The sequence below is a fragment of the Kogia breviceps genome, chromosome 10 (assembly GCF_026419965.1).
Source record: "Kogia breviceps isolate mKogBre1 chromosome 10, mKogBre1 haplotype 1, whole genome shotgun sequence".
NCBI classification, from domain to species: Eukaryota; Metazoa; Chordata; class Mammalia; order Artiodactyla; family Physeteridae; genus Kogia; species Kogia breviceps.
The window spans coordinates 3995396-4012347 of NC_081319.1; the positions used below are offsets into that span (position 1 = coordinate 3995396).

Sequence of the window (16952 nt, forward strand, 5' to 3'; positions counted from 1 at the left end):
TTTACCTTTGTTTTCAACTGTCAACTTGGCTGTGGCCAGACCACCCTCATCCAAACAGGGACTGAAACTGTGCTTTGGTCTTTGTTAGGGCTTGTCTATTTCTGTTTCACCTTCACTCTTCAGGATTGTTATCAGGGCCATCTTCTTCAATGGGCCCTGAACTCCCACTTTTCTCCCTTTAGCCATGAGCATGTCAGGAGCTCTGCTCATTTGCTCAGCCTGTCATCCCCAGATTTCATTTTCAGAATCAGTATTTGCTGAGAGGGATAAAGCTGTCTTAAAGGTTGCATTAATCTTCTTGGTTTCCCTCTTCTTCCAGATCCTGACCCTGTAATTTCTCATTGACTTGTGAAGTCTCTAATGCATTTAAACAGTTTTTTTTTTTCTCATGGTACACGGGCCTCTCACTGTTGTGGCCTCTCCCGTTGCGGAGCACAGACTCTGGATGTGCAGGCTCAGCTGCCATGGCTCACGGGCCCAGCCACTCCGTGGCACGTGGGATCCTCCCAGACCAGGGCAGGAACCTGTGTCCCCTGCATCAGCAGGTGGACTGTCAACCACTGTGCCACCAGGGAGGCCCTAAACAGTTTTTAAAAATATTTTTTGTTGAGCTTTTCTCATTTTTCTCAGAAGGAGGATTGGTTGAAAACATACTAATTAGCCATTGTTGGAAGTGGAAACATTTCTTATTGCTTTGTGGGAAAATTATTTTAGGGTGGGAAGAGTGGAATCAAAGTAGTTAGGAGATGATTTTAGTAATCCTGATGGCACTAATGTTGTGCTGTCAAGGGTAGTAGCAGAAATAACGAGAAAATTAGACATATTTCTAGTACATTTTGGAAGTAAAGCTAACAGAACCGACAGAAGTGGGATAAGGGAGCTCTGCGAGGGGCTGCTGGTCACAGTAACTTAGGCTCTAGGCTTTCAGCATTGCAGAGGTCACAGCTAGCAGATGGGAGGTGGTTCCAAATGTGTGGGCCTGTCTGAAGAGTAAAGTAAAGTTCAATTGGGAGGGAGAACCTTGATGAGACCAGGCTCAAGTACAAATATATTTGTATATAAATTTCTAAAGATGGACTTTCTGGGCTAAAAGTCATATGCATTTATAATTTTAAGAGATAGTGCCAAATTAATCTCTATAAGGGTTATACCAAGTTACATTCTCTCATCAGCCAAATATGTTACCTTAGTATAGTTTTAATTTGTATTTATCTTATTTTAAGTGAAGTTGAGTATCTTTTCATTTCTTTTTCAATTTTTTTTATTGTGGTAAAATACACATAGCATAAAGTTTATTATCCTAATCATTTTAAAGTATATATTTTAATAGTATTATATATACTCGTAATGTTGTGCAACTGTCACCACCGTTCATCTCTGTTACTCTTTCCATCTTGCAAAGTTGACAGTCTTGGGCTTCCCTGGTGGTGCAGTGGTTGAGAATCTGCCTGCCAATGCAGGCGATACAGGTTCGAGCCCTGGTCTGCGAAGATCCCACATGCCGCAGAGCAACTGGGCCTGTGAGCCACAACTACTGAGCCTGCGCGTCTGGAGCCTGTGCTCCACAACAAGAGAGGCCACGACAGTGAGAGGCCCGCACAACACGATGAAGAGTGGCCCCCGCTTGCCACAGCTAGAGAAAGCCCTCTCACAGAAACAAAGACCCAACACAGCCAAAAATAAAGAAATTTTTTTTAAAAGTTGACAGGCTTTACCCATTAAACACTAACTTCCCATTCCCCCTCCCCCAGTCCCTGGCAACACCATTCTACTTTCTGTCTTTATGACTTTGACTACACTTAGTTCCTTATATAAGTGGAATCATACCGTATTTGTCTTTCTGTGACTGGTTTATTTCATGTAACATAATGTCCTCAAGGTTCACTCATGTTATAACATATTGCAGAATTCCCTTACTTTTTAAGGCTGAATAATATTCTATTTCATGTAGAGACCACATTTTGCTTATCATTTTATTGGTCAGTAGACACTTGGGTTACTTCCATGTTTTACCTATTGTGAATAATGCTGCTATGAACCTGGATGTACAAATATCTCTTCAAGACCGTGTTTTCAATTCTCTTGCGTATATACCCATAATGGATTTGCTAAATTATATAATTCTATTTTGTAATTTTTTTGAGGAACCACCATACAGTTTTCCACAGTGGCTGTACCATTTTACATTCCCACCAACAATGCAGAATGTTCCAATTTCCCCACATTCTCACCAATACTTGCTGTTTTCTGGGGGGTTTTTTGATGGTAGTTATTGTAATGGGTGTGAGAGTGGTGTCTTGTAGTGTTGATTTCCATTTCTCTGATGATTAGTGTTGTTGAACATCTTTTCATGTGCTTATTGGCCATTTTGCATATCTTCTTTTGAGAAATGTCTGTTCAAGTCCTTTTCCCATTTTTCAATCAGGTTTTTGGTTATTTTGTTGAGTTTTAGGAGTTCTGTATATATCCTTGATATTAATCTCTTACCAGATATATTATTTGCCAGTATTTTCTCCCATTCTGTGGGTTTCCTTTTTACTCTGTGGATAATGTCTTTTGATGCACATAGTTTTTGTTTTTATGAAGTATAATTTGTCTATTTTTTCTTTTGTCGCCTCTGCCTTTGGTGTCATATCCATGAAATCATTGCCAAATTCAATGTTGTAAAGTTTTCTGCAATGTTTTGTTCTAAAAATTATAATATTTTATGTTTTACATTTAGGTCCTTGATCCATTTCAAATTAACTTTTGTATAAGGTGTTAGGTAAGGATCCAACTTCATTCTTTTGCATATGTATATCCCGTTTTCCCAGCTCTATTTGTTGAAAAGACTGTCCTTTCCCATTGAATGGTCTTGGCACCCTTGTCAAAAATCATTTGACCATATATGCAAGGATTTATTTCTGGGCTTTCTATTCTATTCCATTGGTCTGTATGCTTGTCTTTATGCCAGTATCACACTGTTTTGATGACTGTAGCACTAGAGCAAGTTTTGAAATCAGGAAGTGCGAGTCCTCCAACTTTGTTCTTCTTTTTCAAGATAGTTTTGGCTGCTCATGGCCCCCTGCAGTTCCATATGCATTTGAGGGTTGGCTTTTCTCTTTATGCAAAAAGAAAAAGGCTTTTGTAATTTTCATAGGAAATATGCCAAATCTGTAGATCATTTTGGGTAGGATTACCATCATAACAGCGTTAAGTCTTTCAATACAAGAACATGGATGTCTTCCATTTACTTAAGTCTTTAAAATTTTCTTTCAGTGTTTTGTAGTATTCACTGTGTGAGCCTTTCAGTGTTTTGTAGTATTCACTGTGTGAGCCTTTCACTTTCTTGGTTTCATTTATTCCTAAGTATTTTATTCTTTATGATGCTATTACAAATGAGATTATTTTCTTAATTTCCTTTTCAGATTGTTCATTGCTAGTGTATAGAAACGTAACTGGGTGTTTTTTTTTTTTTTTTTTTAACGTAACTGGTTTTTGTGTGTTGATCTTTTATTCTGAAATTTTGCTGAATTTGTTTTTTCTAATAGTTTGTGCTTGCACACACATGCGCATGTGTTTGTGTATATGTTCTTTAGGATTTTCTATATACAAATCTGTGAATAGAAATAGTTTAACTCCTCCTTCTTTTCAATTTATATAATTTCACTTCTTTTTCTTGCCTAATTGCTCTAGCTAGAACTCCAGTATAGTGTTGAATAGAAATGGTGAAAGTGGGTATCCTTGACTTATTCCTTATCCCTAAGGGGGAAAGCTTTAAAGTCTTTCACCATTGAGTATAGTGTTAGCTGTGAGTATTTCATAAATGCCCTTTATCATGTTGAGGAAATTCCCTTAACATGTCTGTCGCATATTTTTATCATGAAAGGGTGTTGGATTTAGTCAAATGCTTTTTCTCTGTAAATTGGGAAGATCATGTGGTTTTTGTCCTCTTCATCTTATTAGTGTGATATATTACATTGATTCATCTTCATATGTTTTTTTTTTTTTTTTTTTTTTTTGTGGTATGCGGGCCTCTCACTGCTGTGGCCTCTCCCGTTGCAGAGCACAGGCTCCGGATGCGCAGGCCTAGCGGCCATGGCTCACGGGCTTAGTTGCTCCGCGGCATGTGGGATCTTCCCAGACCAGGGCACGAACCCGTGACCCCTGCATCGGCAGGCGGATTCTCAACCACTGCGCCACCAGGGAAGCCCCATCTTCATATGTTGAACCACTCTTGCATTCCTTGGACAAACCCCTCTTAGTCATGGTGAATATTCCTTTTAATATGCTGCTGGATTTGGCTTGCTAGTATTTCTTTTCTTTCTTTCTTTTTTAGTGGAAAAGTGATATTAAATTTTATTTTTTTATTTAGTTATTTAAATTAATTTTTTAATTGAAGTGTAGTTGATTTACAATGTTTTGTTAGTTTCAGGTATACAGCAAATATATATATATATTCTTTTTCAGATTCTTTTCTCATATAGGTTATTACAAGATATTGAGTATGGTTCCCTGTGCTATACAGTAGGTCCCTGTTGGTTATCTAGTTTATATATAGTAGTGTGTATGTGTTACTCCCAACTTCCTAATTTATCCCTCCTTCCCACCACTGCCCTTTGATAACCATAAGTTTGTCTTCTATGTCTGTGAGTCTGTTTCCATTTTGTAAATAAGTTCATTTGTATCTTTTTTTTAGATTCCACATATAAGTGATAGCATATGATATTTGTCTTTCTCTGTCTGACTTACTTCACTTAGTATGATCAACTTGAGGTCCATTTATGTTGCTGAAAATGACATTATTTCATTCTTTTTTATGGCTGAGTAATATTCCATTGTAATTATATATATATATATATATATATATATATATATACACACACACACACACACCCCACATATTGTTTATCCATTCAGCTGTTGATAGCCATTTAGGTTGCTTCCATGTCTTGGCTATTGTAAATAGTGCTGCAGTGAACATTGGAGTGAATGCATGTTTTCAAATTATGGTTCTCTTCTTTTGTGGTATCTTTGTCTGGTTTTGTTATCAGGGTGATGGTGGCCTCATAGAATGAGTTTGGAAGTGTTCCTTCCTCTGCAATTTTTTGGAACAGTTTCTGAAGGATAGGTGTTAGCTCTTCTTTAAATGTTTGGTGGAATTCATCTGTTAAGCCATCTGGTCCTGGACTTTTGTTTGCTGGGAGTTTTTAAATCACAGATTCACTTTCAGTATTTGTATCGATAATTGGTTTGTTCATATTTTCTATTTCTGGTTCAATCTTGGGAGATTGTACCTTTCTAAGAATTTGTCCATTTCTTCTAGGCTCTCCATTTGATTGGCATATAGTTGCCTGTAGTAGTCTTTTATGGTCCTTTGTATTTCTGTAGTGTCAGTTGTAACTTCTCCTTTTTTATTCCTAATTTTATTGACTTGAGCCCTCTCCCTTTTTTTCTTAATAAGTCTTGCTAAAGGTTTATCAATTTTGTTTATCTTTTCAAAGAACCACCTTTTAGTTTCATTAATGTTTTCTCTTGTTTTCTTTGTCTCTAATTTATTTCTGCTCTGATCTTTATGATCTCTTTCCTTTTACTAATTATGGGGTGTTTTGGTTCTTCTTTCTTTAGTTGCTTAGGTGTAAGTTTAGGTTGTTTGTTTGAGATTTTTCTTGTTTCCTGATGTAAGCTTGTATCGCTATAAACTTCCCTTTTAGAACTGCTTTTGTGGCATCCTATGGGTTCTGGATCATCGTGTTTCATTTTCATTTGTCTCTAGGTATTTTTTGATTTTCCCTTTGATTTCTTCAGTGATCCATTGGTTGATTTCTAATCTCATAGCATTGTGGTCAGAAATGATGCTCGATATGATTTCAGTTTTCTTACATTGACCAAGGCTTGCTTTGTGGCTCAGCATGTGATGTATCCTGGAGAATGTTCCGTGTACACTAGAAAAGAATGTGAATTTTGCTGCTTTTGGATGGAATGCTCTATAGATATCAACTAACTCCATTTGGTCTAATGTGTCATTGAAGGCCTGTGTTTCCTTATTGATTTTCTGTCTGGATGATCTGTCCATTGAAGTTAGTGAGGTGTTAAAGTCCCCCACTATTTTGGTGTTATTGTCAATTTCTTCTTTTATATCTGTTAACATTTGCCTTGTATATTAAGGTGCTCCTGTGTTGGATGCATATGTATATATATATGTATATTTACAATTGTTATATCTTCTTCTTGGATTGATCCCTTAATCACGTGTCCTTCTTGTTTCTCTTGTAACAGTCTTTATTTTAAAGTCTATTTTTTCTGATATGAGTATTTCTACTCCAGCTTTCTTTAGATTTCCATTTGCATGGAATGCCTTTTTTCATTCCCTCACTTTCAGTCTGTATGTGTCTCTAGATCTCAAGTGGGTTTCTTGTAAAGAGCATATATATGGGTCTTGTTTTTGTATCCATTCAGCAGTCTCTGTCTTTTGGTTGGAGCATTTAATCCATTTACATTTAAGGTAATTATTGATATACATGTTCTCATTTTCTTAGTTGTTGTGGATTTTTATAGGTCTTTTTTCTTCCTTTCCTCTTTTGTTCTCTTCTTTTATGATTTGATAACTATTTTTAGTATTGTGTTTGGATTCCTTTTTCTTTTTTATGTGTATATCTATTACAGATTTTTGGTTTGTGGTTGCCATGAGGTTTTGATATAGTAGTCTATATAAATACATGATTGTCTTAAGTTATCAATCTCTTAATTTCAGATGCATTTCAAATATCCTGCATTTATACTTTCATCCCCTCACAATTACTGGTTGTGATATTGTATTTTTGTGTGGATGACTTCCTGTCTTTACTGTATGTTTGCCTTTACTGGTGAGCTTTCCAATTTCATAATTTTCTTGTTTCTATTGATAGAAAATAGAAAAAATTTCTTATTTCTTTTATTTTCTGCCTATAGAAGTTCCTTTAGCATTTGTTGTAAAGCTGGTTTGGTGGTGCTAAATTCTTTAAGCTCTTGCTTGTCTGTAAAGCTTTTGATTTCTCTTCAAATCTGAATGGGAGCCTTGCTGGATAGTTTGTCTTCTTACTCCTGGGAAGAGTATTCTTTTTTTTAAAAAAAATATTTATTTATTTATTTATTTGTGCTGTGTCTTAGTTGCACCATGTGGGATCTTCATTGAGGCATGAGAGATCTTTAGTTGTGGCATGCAAACTCTTAGTTGTGGCATGTGGGATCTAGTTCCCTGACCAGGGATCAAACCTGGGCCCCCTGCATTGGGAGCACAGAGCCTTAGTCACTGGACCACCAGGGAAGTCCCAGGGTAGAGTGTTCTTGGCTGTGGTTTTTTTCCTTTCATCACTTTAAATATATCGTGCCACTCCCTTCTGGCCTGCAGAGTTTCTGCTGAAAAATCAGCTCATAACCTTACGGAGATTCCCTTGTATGTTATTTGTTGCTTTTCCCTTGCTGCTTTTAATGTTTTCTCCTTGTCTTTAATTTTTGTCTGTTTGATTACTGTGTGTCCTGGCATGTTCCTCCCTGGGTTAATCCTGCCTGGGACTCTCTGTGCTTCCTGGACTTGGGTGACTGTTTCCTTTCCCATGTTAGGGAAGTTTTCAGCTATTACCTGTTCAAATATTTTCTCAGGCCCTTTCTCTTTCTCTTCTCCTTTTGGGACCCACATAATGCAAATATTGGTGCATTTAATGTTGTCCCAGAGGTGTCTTAAATGTCCTAATTTCTTTTCATTCTTTTTTCTTTCTTCTGTTCTGCAGCAGTGATTTCCCCCATTCTGTCTTCCAGCTTACTTAACCATTCTTCTGCCTCATTTAATCTGCTATTGATTCCTTCTAGTGTATTTTTCATTTCAGTTATTCTTCAACTCTGGTTGGTTGTTGTTTATATTTTCTAATTCTTTGTTAAAAGTTTCTTGTAACTTCTTGCAGTGTGCGTCCATTCTTTTTCCAAGATCTTGGATCATCTTTATGATTGATCATTACTCTGAAGTCTTTCTCTGGTAGATTGCCTATGTCCACTTCACTTAGTTGTTCTTCTGGGGTTTTATCTTGTTCTTCATCTGGAACATATGCCTCTGCCTTCCTAGTATTTCTTTGAGGTTTTTTGCATCTATATTCATAGTAGATATTCATCTGTATTTTTCTTTTCTTACAGTATCTTTGTCTGGCTTTGGTATCAAAGCCATACTTTCTTGTTTCTCTTCATGCCTCATAATTTTTTGTTGAAAACTCATATAGAATGTTACAATGCAGTAACTCTGGAAATAAAATACTCCCCTTTCTCCAGGGTTTATTATTGCTGCTTGTAGTTTGTAGTTGTTTGTTTGTGACCTTCTGTGAAGGGACATAGTTATGGAGTTCCCTACTCTGCCATTTTAGGTAGTATCGCTTCTATCTTCTTATGATTAAATCATTTCTATATAATTTTCATAAATTGTGTGTTCACTTCCTTTGTCTATATTTTATTGGGTTATTAAATTTTTCAAATTCACTTACAGTTATTTACGTTGTAGGAAAACTAGCCACTTGTTTATGATAGGAGTATCATATATGTTTTCCAGTTTGTCATTTCTTTTTTGTCTTGGCTTGTGATAGTTTCTCCACTCAGCGTTTCTTGTTTTTTTTCTATTGTGTAGTTGAATTTATCAATCTTTTTCTATCATGACTTCTGGACTTTTGAGTCATAATTATGAAAAGTCTTACCTGCTCCAAAGTTATAAAAGGATTTTCACATATTTTCTACTAGAACTTTTACGGCTTAATTTCCCACATTTAAATGCTTAATCCATTTTGGATTTATCTTGATACAAGTTGTGATTAACAGATCCAACCTTTTGCCCTGCAGATCTTCACGTTCTTGAAGAAGACCTATCCTTCAGTTTGTTTAGCAAGTATTTATTAGTATCACATAGCCTCTGAATAATTATGAGCAGTAAATTACTTGCATTGCTCTTTTTCAGAATGATCTGGCTTCTAATCCTAGCCCTTACCACTTAATGACTGTGTGAACTTAGGCAACCCCTTCACCTGGTGGAGCCTTCTGTTTCCTCATTTGTAAACAGTGATAATAGTGTCTGCTCAGCCTATTACTTACGGTTATTACAAAATGAACAATGTCTATGCCAAGGACTATGGATGCTGTAAAATGCTAAGCAGGGTGTAAGACAGTAGTAATGATAAGAGTAAAAGTCATAGCACCTCTTTCTATCTGGATGGTACTTATTCCCATCAAAATACAACAACCTTCACAACCCTGCAACAGCCCTCTGCAGTGTCTGACGCATAGTAGTTCCCTGATAAATACTTGTTTGATTATTTTTTGAGTATGCATTGAATCTTTACTATTATTCCACTGAGAACACTCCAAACTCATGAACTCATGGATCTTATGTTCCATTGGGATGGAGAAGTAAAATAACCAAAATAAATAAGCAAAATGTATAGTATTTTTTAAAAAAGCTTTTTATTGAAACCATTTTCAGCTTGTAAGGAGGAAACATCTTAGTTTCAGACAGAAGTGGTCCACACAGTTGCAAGCTTTTACCTTAAACTGTTTTGGACAGGAACTTTAAAATTTACTTTATTTATTTATTTTTGGCCTCATTGGATCTTCATTGCTGCACGCGGGCTTTCTCTAGTTTCAGTGAGTGGGAGCTGCTCTTTGTCGTGGCACACTTGCTTCTCATTGCGGTGGCTTCTCTTGTTGCAGAGCATGGGCTGTAGGCATGTGGGTGGGCTTCAATAGTTGTGGCGTGTGGGCTCAGTAGTTGTGGTGCGCGGGCTCTAGAGCACAGGCTAAGTAATTGTGGCACACGGGCTTTGTTGCTCCACGGCATGTGGCATCTTCCTGGACCAGGGATCGAACCCATGTCCCCTGCATTGGCAGGCGGATTCTTAACCACTGTGCCACCAGGGAAGTTCTATATAGTATTTTAGATAGTCAGCAGTGGTAAAGAAAATAGGCAGGGAAGGGGGAAGTTTGTTGGGGATGGAGGGATGCAATTCCCAACAGGACAGTCAGGTGAGGAAGTGCACATCTGGGGGAAAAGCCAGGCAGGCAGAAGGAATAGCAAGAGCAAAGGGCCTGAGGTTACAGGATGAGAAGAGGCCAGAGGGGCTGAGTGCAGTGAGCAAAGGTGAGAATGTTGGAGGAGATTAAGAGGTAGAGGGGGTGAGGAAGAGGCCAGATCAAGTATAGCCTTGGAGGACATTGTAGGGACTTTGGCTTTTATCCTGTGAAGGTGGGAAGCCACTGAAGGGTATAGAAGAGAGTAGTCATGTGGTATGACTTGGCTCTTTTTCTAAAAAAATTTTTATTAACATATGGTTAATTTATAATGTTTCAGGTGTACAACAAAGTACACACATACTTTTTCAGATTCTTTTCCAGTATAGGTTATTATAAGCTATTGAATATAGTTCCCTGTGCTATACAGTAGGTCCTTGTTGTTTACGTGTTTTATATACAGTAGTGGGTATCTGTTAATCCCAAGCCCCTAATTTATTCCTCGCCTCCCTTTCCCCTTTGGTAATCCTAAGTTTGTTTTCTGTGTGTGGGTGTGACTTAGTTCTAACAGGATCCCTTGAAAGACCCATTAGGAGGCACAGGTAGGCAGTCAGGTAAGAGATGATGGAGGCTTAGACCATGTTACTAGGAGTGGGGGCAGGGAAAGTGGTCGGATCCGGGATTTGTCTTGAATGTAGAGTAAACAAGCTTTCTCATAGATTGGAAGGGATGTGGGGTGTGAGAGAAAGAAAGGCGTTCAGGATGATTCCAGAGTTTTTGTTGGATGGATGAAAGAGTCCCTTGCAAATCCTGTTTTGCAACTGAGGAAACTGAGGCACAGAGAGGTTAGGGGACCCACCCAAGGCGGCATTGCACATTGGTGGCAGAGGCCACACAGGAACTGCCTGCAGCCCAACTCTGACTCTGCAGCCGTGGGGACTTTGTCCATCTGGAGCTGGGCCTGGGGGCCAGGGACCTGCACCCCGCCAACTAATCGCCACCCACTTGTTCTTCCTGGCAGAGGGAAGGCCGCAGAGGTTCACAGCCCCACCAGGTGGGCAGCCTCACCCTCCAACTGCCCACTGGTGCTGCGGAAGCTCATTCGCAGGAAGACGTCGGGGCCGGCTGCAGGTGCATGGTGAGGGCACCCCTGGTGTCCGACCTGGAGCTGGAGCACTTCCTGTCAGCACCCCGAGACCCCAGCCAGGTGCTGGTGTTCGGGATCGTGTCGGGCCAGAACTCCACCAGGTCGGGGCAGCTGCAGCGGCTGCTGGACACACTCTACAGTCACCGGCAGCAGGGCCACGCCTCCCCCTGCACCCAGGTTGGTCCCGGGCCCAGCCCAGGAGACGGGTGCGGGAGACCCCCGTGGGGCTGGGATTGGCTAAGCCACTTGCTGAGAGCACATGGGCCGTCTTTCACTTCCTTTTCTCCTGGGCTTTTGCACACGCTCTTCCTAGCATCTGCAGCCCTCTTCTCTCTCTCCCACTCATCCTCCTGTCCCAGGTGAATGTCACCACTCAAGGTGGAGGCCTTTTCTGACCTTGAGACAGGTCAGGGTGCTGGCCATTTTCTTCCAGAACACAAGCTGCAGATTGTGGTCATGGACTAGAGTGAGCATTTAGAGCGGACGTGCTCACCATGCGATCCTCAGGGCTCGGGAATGTTCATGGCCAAATACCTGTGTGTAGGTCCTGTGCCAGGCCCCAGGGGTGGCACTGATAGCAGCCCGGACAAGGGCCATGAGAGGACAGGTCTAGGCTCGTAGGAGCCCAGGAACAGGGCCAGCCACCTCTGAGGGTCAGCCAGGGTCTCCCAGGAAGAGAGGGTTTTGGCAGATGGGTGTGTGTTCCCAGCAGAGGCAGCAGGCCGTGCAAAGGTTGGGGGGAAATGGCCGCTCCAGGCCCCAGCTCACTGTGGTTGAAGTTCGAGGGGTTGGTCAGTCAGGGGTACGTGGAACCCCCCCACCCCATCTCCTTGCTGCAGAGTCGTTCCTAAGCCTCATCATCACCCTGAATCAGCAGCAGTTCCCAGCCGGGTTAGCACAGTTCATGGGGTGGCCCCGTCCCCAGACCAAGTGGGGCAGAGGATGCCAAGAGTGACCAGGCGTGAGCAGAAGAGCTTCATGTTCACCGCTGAGCTCCTTCAGTTCCTCTTTGCCCTGTGACCTCTCGAATTCATTGCTTTGCCCTGTCTCTCTCTGGCTGCAGTCCTGAGTTCTAAATTTCCGTGTATGCCCTGGGAATGCCCCCTCCTTCCTTCTTGCCAGCGGTGCTGCCTCCCTGACCCCCAGGTGTCCACCCTCAGGCATGCACTCCAGCCAGTGCCTGGAGCTTGGCATTGGAACCCTTCTGATCAGACTCCAGAAGGCTTTTTATGGCTCTCATACATCAAAGCCGCATATATTTTCTGGAGAGAATTCCAATTCGGTTAGATTCCATGAGCACTATTGAGTACCAGCTCTGTACCCATCTGTATATAGATATCATCCCTGCCCTTGTGGGAAGTTAGAGTTGACTTTAGTTTATTTTGGGGCTATTAACTGTTCACTAATAATTGTCTGAAAGTATTAGGAAGGTGCAGTGGCCCAGCCCAGCCGTGGGCAGCATGAATGGGCACAGGGTCTGGGCTGAGGTGGTCGAAGCGATGCAGGCATGGGCAGCGGGCTTGAGGAGGGCAGAGGACAGACTGGGGGTGGCGTCAGATCTCACGTTGACGCTGGTGCCACCATTCCGGTATCTTTAGTTAAGGCAGAAACGTTCCCTGACACTCTTTTGCTCTGATAACTAGAACCCCACGTGCAGTTCTGCATGCCACACTTGAAACTGAACGGTCAGGCAGGACATCTGGGGGCACCTGGAATAAAAGACGGATACAACCAGAAAATATCACATTACACATTAGTCATATTAATGGACCTGTAGCACCCAGAAAGGAGGGGAAGGAGACAAGCTTTACTCTGTTGACCAGGTCCTACCTTGAGGTGAACGTTCAGTTCAGGTCCTGGCACTGGATTGGGTGACTGGGAGGTGTTCAGAGGGGCAGCCAGCGGGGGCAGAGGGGGGTAGGCGGTGGAGGAGTCCTGGAAAGGAGTACCCCCAGGAACAGGGCACACCTTCAGATCTCTGCAGGGCTTCTCCCAGGCAAAGGGGATAAACAAGTCCTGCAGCCCCCAGAAGGCTGGGCTCGTGGATGTCACGTGGTGGGGGGCAGTCATCTCCGTGATGGCCTTCACCAGCAGAGGGCCCTTCGTGGATCCAGGACATCCTCTGGGGATGGTCAGGGGAGGTGTGTGCACAGGGGCTGAAGGGCCATTGAGCAGGAGTTGGGAGGGGATGTCGTATGGGGCTCAGGACTCAGGGGAACCAGCCTGGCTGAGAACGTGGGAATCCAAGTGTGTCTTCTTGGCCTGCAGGTGATGGGCACTGCTTTCTCTCTCGGCAGTGCCGGCACGACCCCTACCGCCTGCTGCAGTACAACCTGGACAGCCCCCTGCAGAGGGACCCTCCCCTGCTGGTGAAGAAGTACGCTGTGATGGAGGGGATGGTTCTGGTGAGCTGGGGCCCAGGGGCACCCACTGTCCGCTGCCTGCCACCCTGGTCTTTGCAGCCCCTACCCTTGTGGAATCCCAGATTTAGGGGCCAGGCTGAGGCCCAGAGAGCAGTACCGACCGAGAGTCACCCAGCACATGGAGCCGGGGCTGGAGCCTGTCCCCCCGTCCCCAGGCTGACCCCATGTGTCTCCCATCCCAGGAGGCTGAAAGGACAGGTGATGCTTAACCTGAAGAAACAAATTCTCTTCATCTGTTTGTTTTTAAATAACTTTTTACTAAAAACATTGTGTTGTAAAACAACACATATATTCATTGTAGAAATTTTGGAAAATGCAATTTAGAAAATAGTCACTTCGTCATATCAGCCGGATGGCCTAATTGTTCATGCACTGAGTGCATGCTAGGACCACCGGCGCTTTCGGGAGCCCTGGGCCGTACCCCTGCTCACATTTTGGTGTGTGGCCTCTTCAGTAATTTCCTGACTTTGAGGCCCTGCCTTTTAATTATGATTTTTAACTGCAGCATAAGAATCACTTTATTTCTCTACCTGTGTTCCTTTTGTGGGCTGTTTATGTTATTTCCTTTTTGGTTTTGGCCATAATAAAGAGTACCATAATGGATATCCTTGTGCAGAAATCTTGGACAGGCCTCTCTTGTTGAAACTGACACGTGGAGGGTGGGGGTGCCGAGAGCAGTAGGACAAGATCCCTGCCCTCAAGGGGCCCCCATCCCCTGCGACCTGCTCATCAGTGTAACAGATAAGTGGGTTAGAGGCAGAGGGAGTTGGGGGCCTCTGAGCAGGAAGACATCCTTCTGGCCCCAGGGCTCTGTGAAGGGGCATTTCAGCTGGTCAGGCCTGCAGGGGGCAAAGGCTGGGATGGTGAGGCTGCCCTCTGACTTGCAGGCCTGCATAGGGGACAGGCTCAGCCGCATCTCACTGAGGGACTCGGGGACGGTAACACCCCTTCCCCAGAGCCACCAAAGAAAGGCCTGGATTCTGGGACAAGCTCTGGGAGCCCGCTGCACTGTCCTGAGATTCAGTGCTGATGTGCTGAGGGTCTCTCCCACTGTTGCCTTATTGTGTGTCAACAGATGTTCGCTGGGGGAAAGCTCCTTTTTGGGGGCTGCGTTTTGAATGGATATGGCGTCAGCAGGCAGAATCTGCTGAAACAGATCTTCCAGGCTCGACAGAACTGCAAGATGGGCTACTTCCTGCCTGAGAACTACAAGTTTAGGTAAAGCAGGAAACACGTGGGGTGAGGGGTGGGCACAGGGCCGGGTGACCGGGAGGGAGGAGCTGGCGCTGTGGGAGGTGCCTGGGCCCAGCTTGCTTGAGATGAGCAAAGGTAGGTCTCTGGGCCCCAGAAGCACACAGCCCGGTCCAGGGAAGGAGCCTGGGGGTGAGGACGTTGCTCACAGCTGTATTGGGGGACAGCAGCGGATTCTAGAACGCCTGGGCAGTACCTGTCTAAGAAGCATTATCTGCCTGCAGACATGGGCCGGCCTGTGATTGCGTCCCCACTGCGCTGAGTCCGGCCGCGTGCCTCTCCCACAAGGCCTTCAGTTTTCTAGGAGTCCTGACGCCAGTGTCTCGCCCAGCAGTAGCCGGGCATGGCCCTGCAGTGCCTCTGTTTCTGGGTCCTGTTTCAAGGGGGTTGCTGGCAGACAGCCTTGCATCAGAGTCCTGAGAGGGCCTCGCCGTCCCTTGGTAGGGACCGTGTCTTCCTTACCCGAGTTGCCATCTGCTTTGTTTTGTCCCGATGTAGTGGGAGGATTCAAGGAAACCGATCCTCTGAGGTGGGCAGGTGCGGGGGAGAAGAGACTGGTCCCGGGAAACGCAGCGGGTGGTGGGCCTGGGAGCCCGATCGTGGGCTGGGGGCACTTGGGCCTTCTCTGTCCTCCGAGGAGCTGCCACAGAGACCACCGTCAGTCTGGGCTTGGGGTCTGTGAGGCCATCACAGCAAGAGCTGTGAGCATGCAGAAGAGCTGGGGTTTCCTCGGCCAGAGGAGGAACTTGGCTGCCCAGGAGCTTTCAAGCCCCAGTCGAGATTGGGGTGGGGTCGTGACTAGCGACTGGACTGGTTGTGACAAACAGAGCACAAGGGTGAGGGTGTGCCAGGCCAGCAACAACTGGGGCAAGGCCCCAGGCTCCTACAGTCCTGAGGGCTGGAGCCACCTGCGGACGGCCCTGTCCTGAGGCGCAGGCAGTGGGTGGGGAAGTGGCTGCAGGTCCCTGCAGGTGTTAAGCCATCAGAGGTCTGGGCGTCCTGCCCCACGTGCCCTAGGCCCCCCACTCCCTTTGCTTCACATCCTCCGCTCATACTCAGGGCCCAGCACGTAGGAGGCCCTTGGGAAACGTCTGCTGAATGACGACGAAGGGCTGATTTTATCCCAGGGAGTCAGAGGTCGGGTCAGAAGGAGGAAGGGCTGGCAGACAGTGCGTCTGCTGATAGCTGGCCGCCCCTTGCCCACCTCCGGTGGTGGGAGACCCCTCTCTCCAGAGGGCGCCCCTTTGCAGCTTAAAAGTCATGCCGCTTGGTCAGTTTCTGATCAGCTGCTGCACGCCCAGCCTTGTGCTCGGTCGGCCCTGGGGATTTGGGAGTGGACAAGACGTGGACCTGCTCTACCCTCACTGATCAAAGGGCCGGAAACGGATGTGAGAAGGAGTGAAGGGCGCTAAGCGTTAGAGAAACACAAGTCAGAATCACAGTGAGAAGCCACCTCATACCAATCAGGATGCCTGCTGTTAAAAAACAAACGCAGAAACAGAAAACAACGAGTGTTAGTGAGGATGCAGAGAAATTAGAACTCTGATGTAGGCTGCAGCCGTGTGGAAAACAGTATGGAGGTTGCCCCCAGACTAAACATAGAATCACCATATGATCCAGCAAGTCTACTTCTGGGTACATACCTAAAACAATTAAAAGTGTCTCAAAGAGATATTTGCACACCCATGTTCATAGCAGCACTGTTCCCAATATCCAAGAAGTGGAAGCAACCCAAGTGTCCATCGATGGATGAATGGATAAAGAAAGCACGGTCTATCCACGCAATGGACTATTATTCAGCCTTAAAAGGGAAGGAAATTCTGACACCTGCTGCAACATGGGTGAAACCGGAGGACATTATTCTATGTGAATTAAGGCAGACACAGGACAAATACTGTTTGATTCCACTTACATGAGGCCCCTCCAGCAGTCAGATTCATAGAGACAGAAAGTAGAGTGGTGCCAGGGGGAGGGACATGGGGAGGTTTGTTTAATGGGGACAGATTCAGTTTTACAGGATGAAAAAGTTCCGGAGAGCTGCTGTCCAACAATGTGAACGTACTTAACACTACTGAGCTGTACACTTAAAAATAGTTAAGAGGGTAAATTTTATGTTACACGCTTTTAACAACAGT

At 44.2% G+C, this 16952-nt stretch overlaps 1 protein-coding gene across 1 annotated transcript in view; it reads left to right on the plus strand.

The window, feature by feature from the left end:
- Nucleotides 1-16952, plus strand: part of C10H3orf20 (chromosome 10 C3orf20 homolog) — an 89566-nt gene that overhangs the window by 64468 nt on the left and 8146 nt on the right. Inside the window, 4 exon segments of the mRNA XM_067043370.1 lie at nt 11018-11097; nt 11100-11320; nt 13441-13548; nt 14642-14784. Of these exon segments, the coding sequence (XP_066899471.1) occupies nt 11018-11097; nt 11100-11320; nt 13441-13548; nt 14642-14784 (552 nt within the window).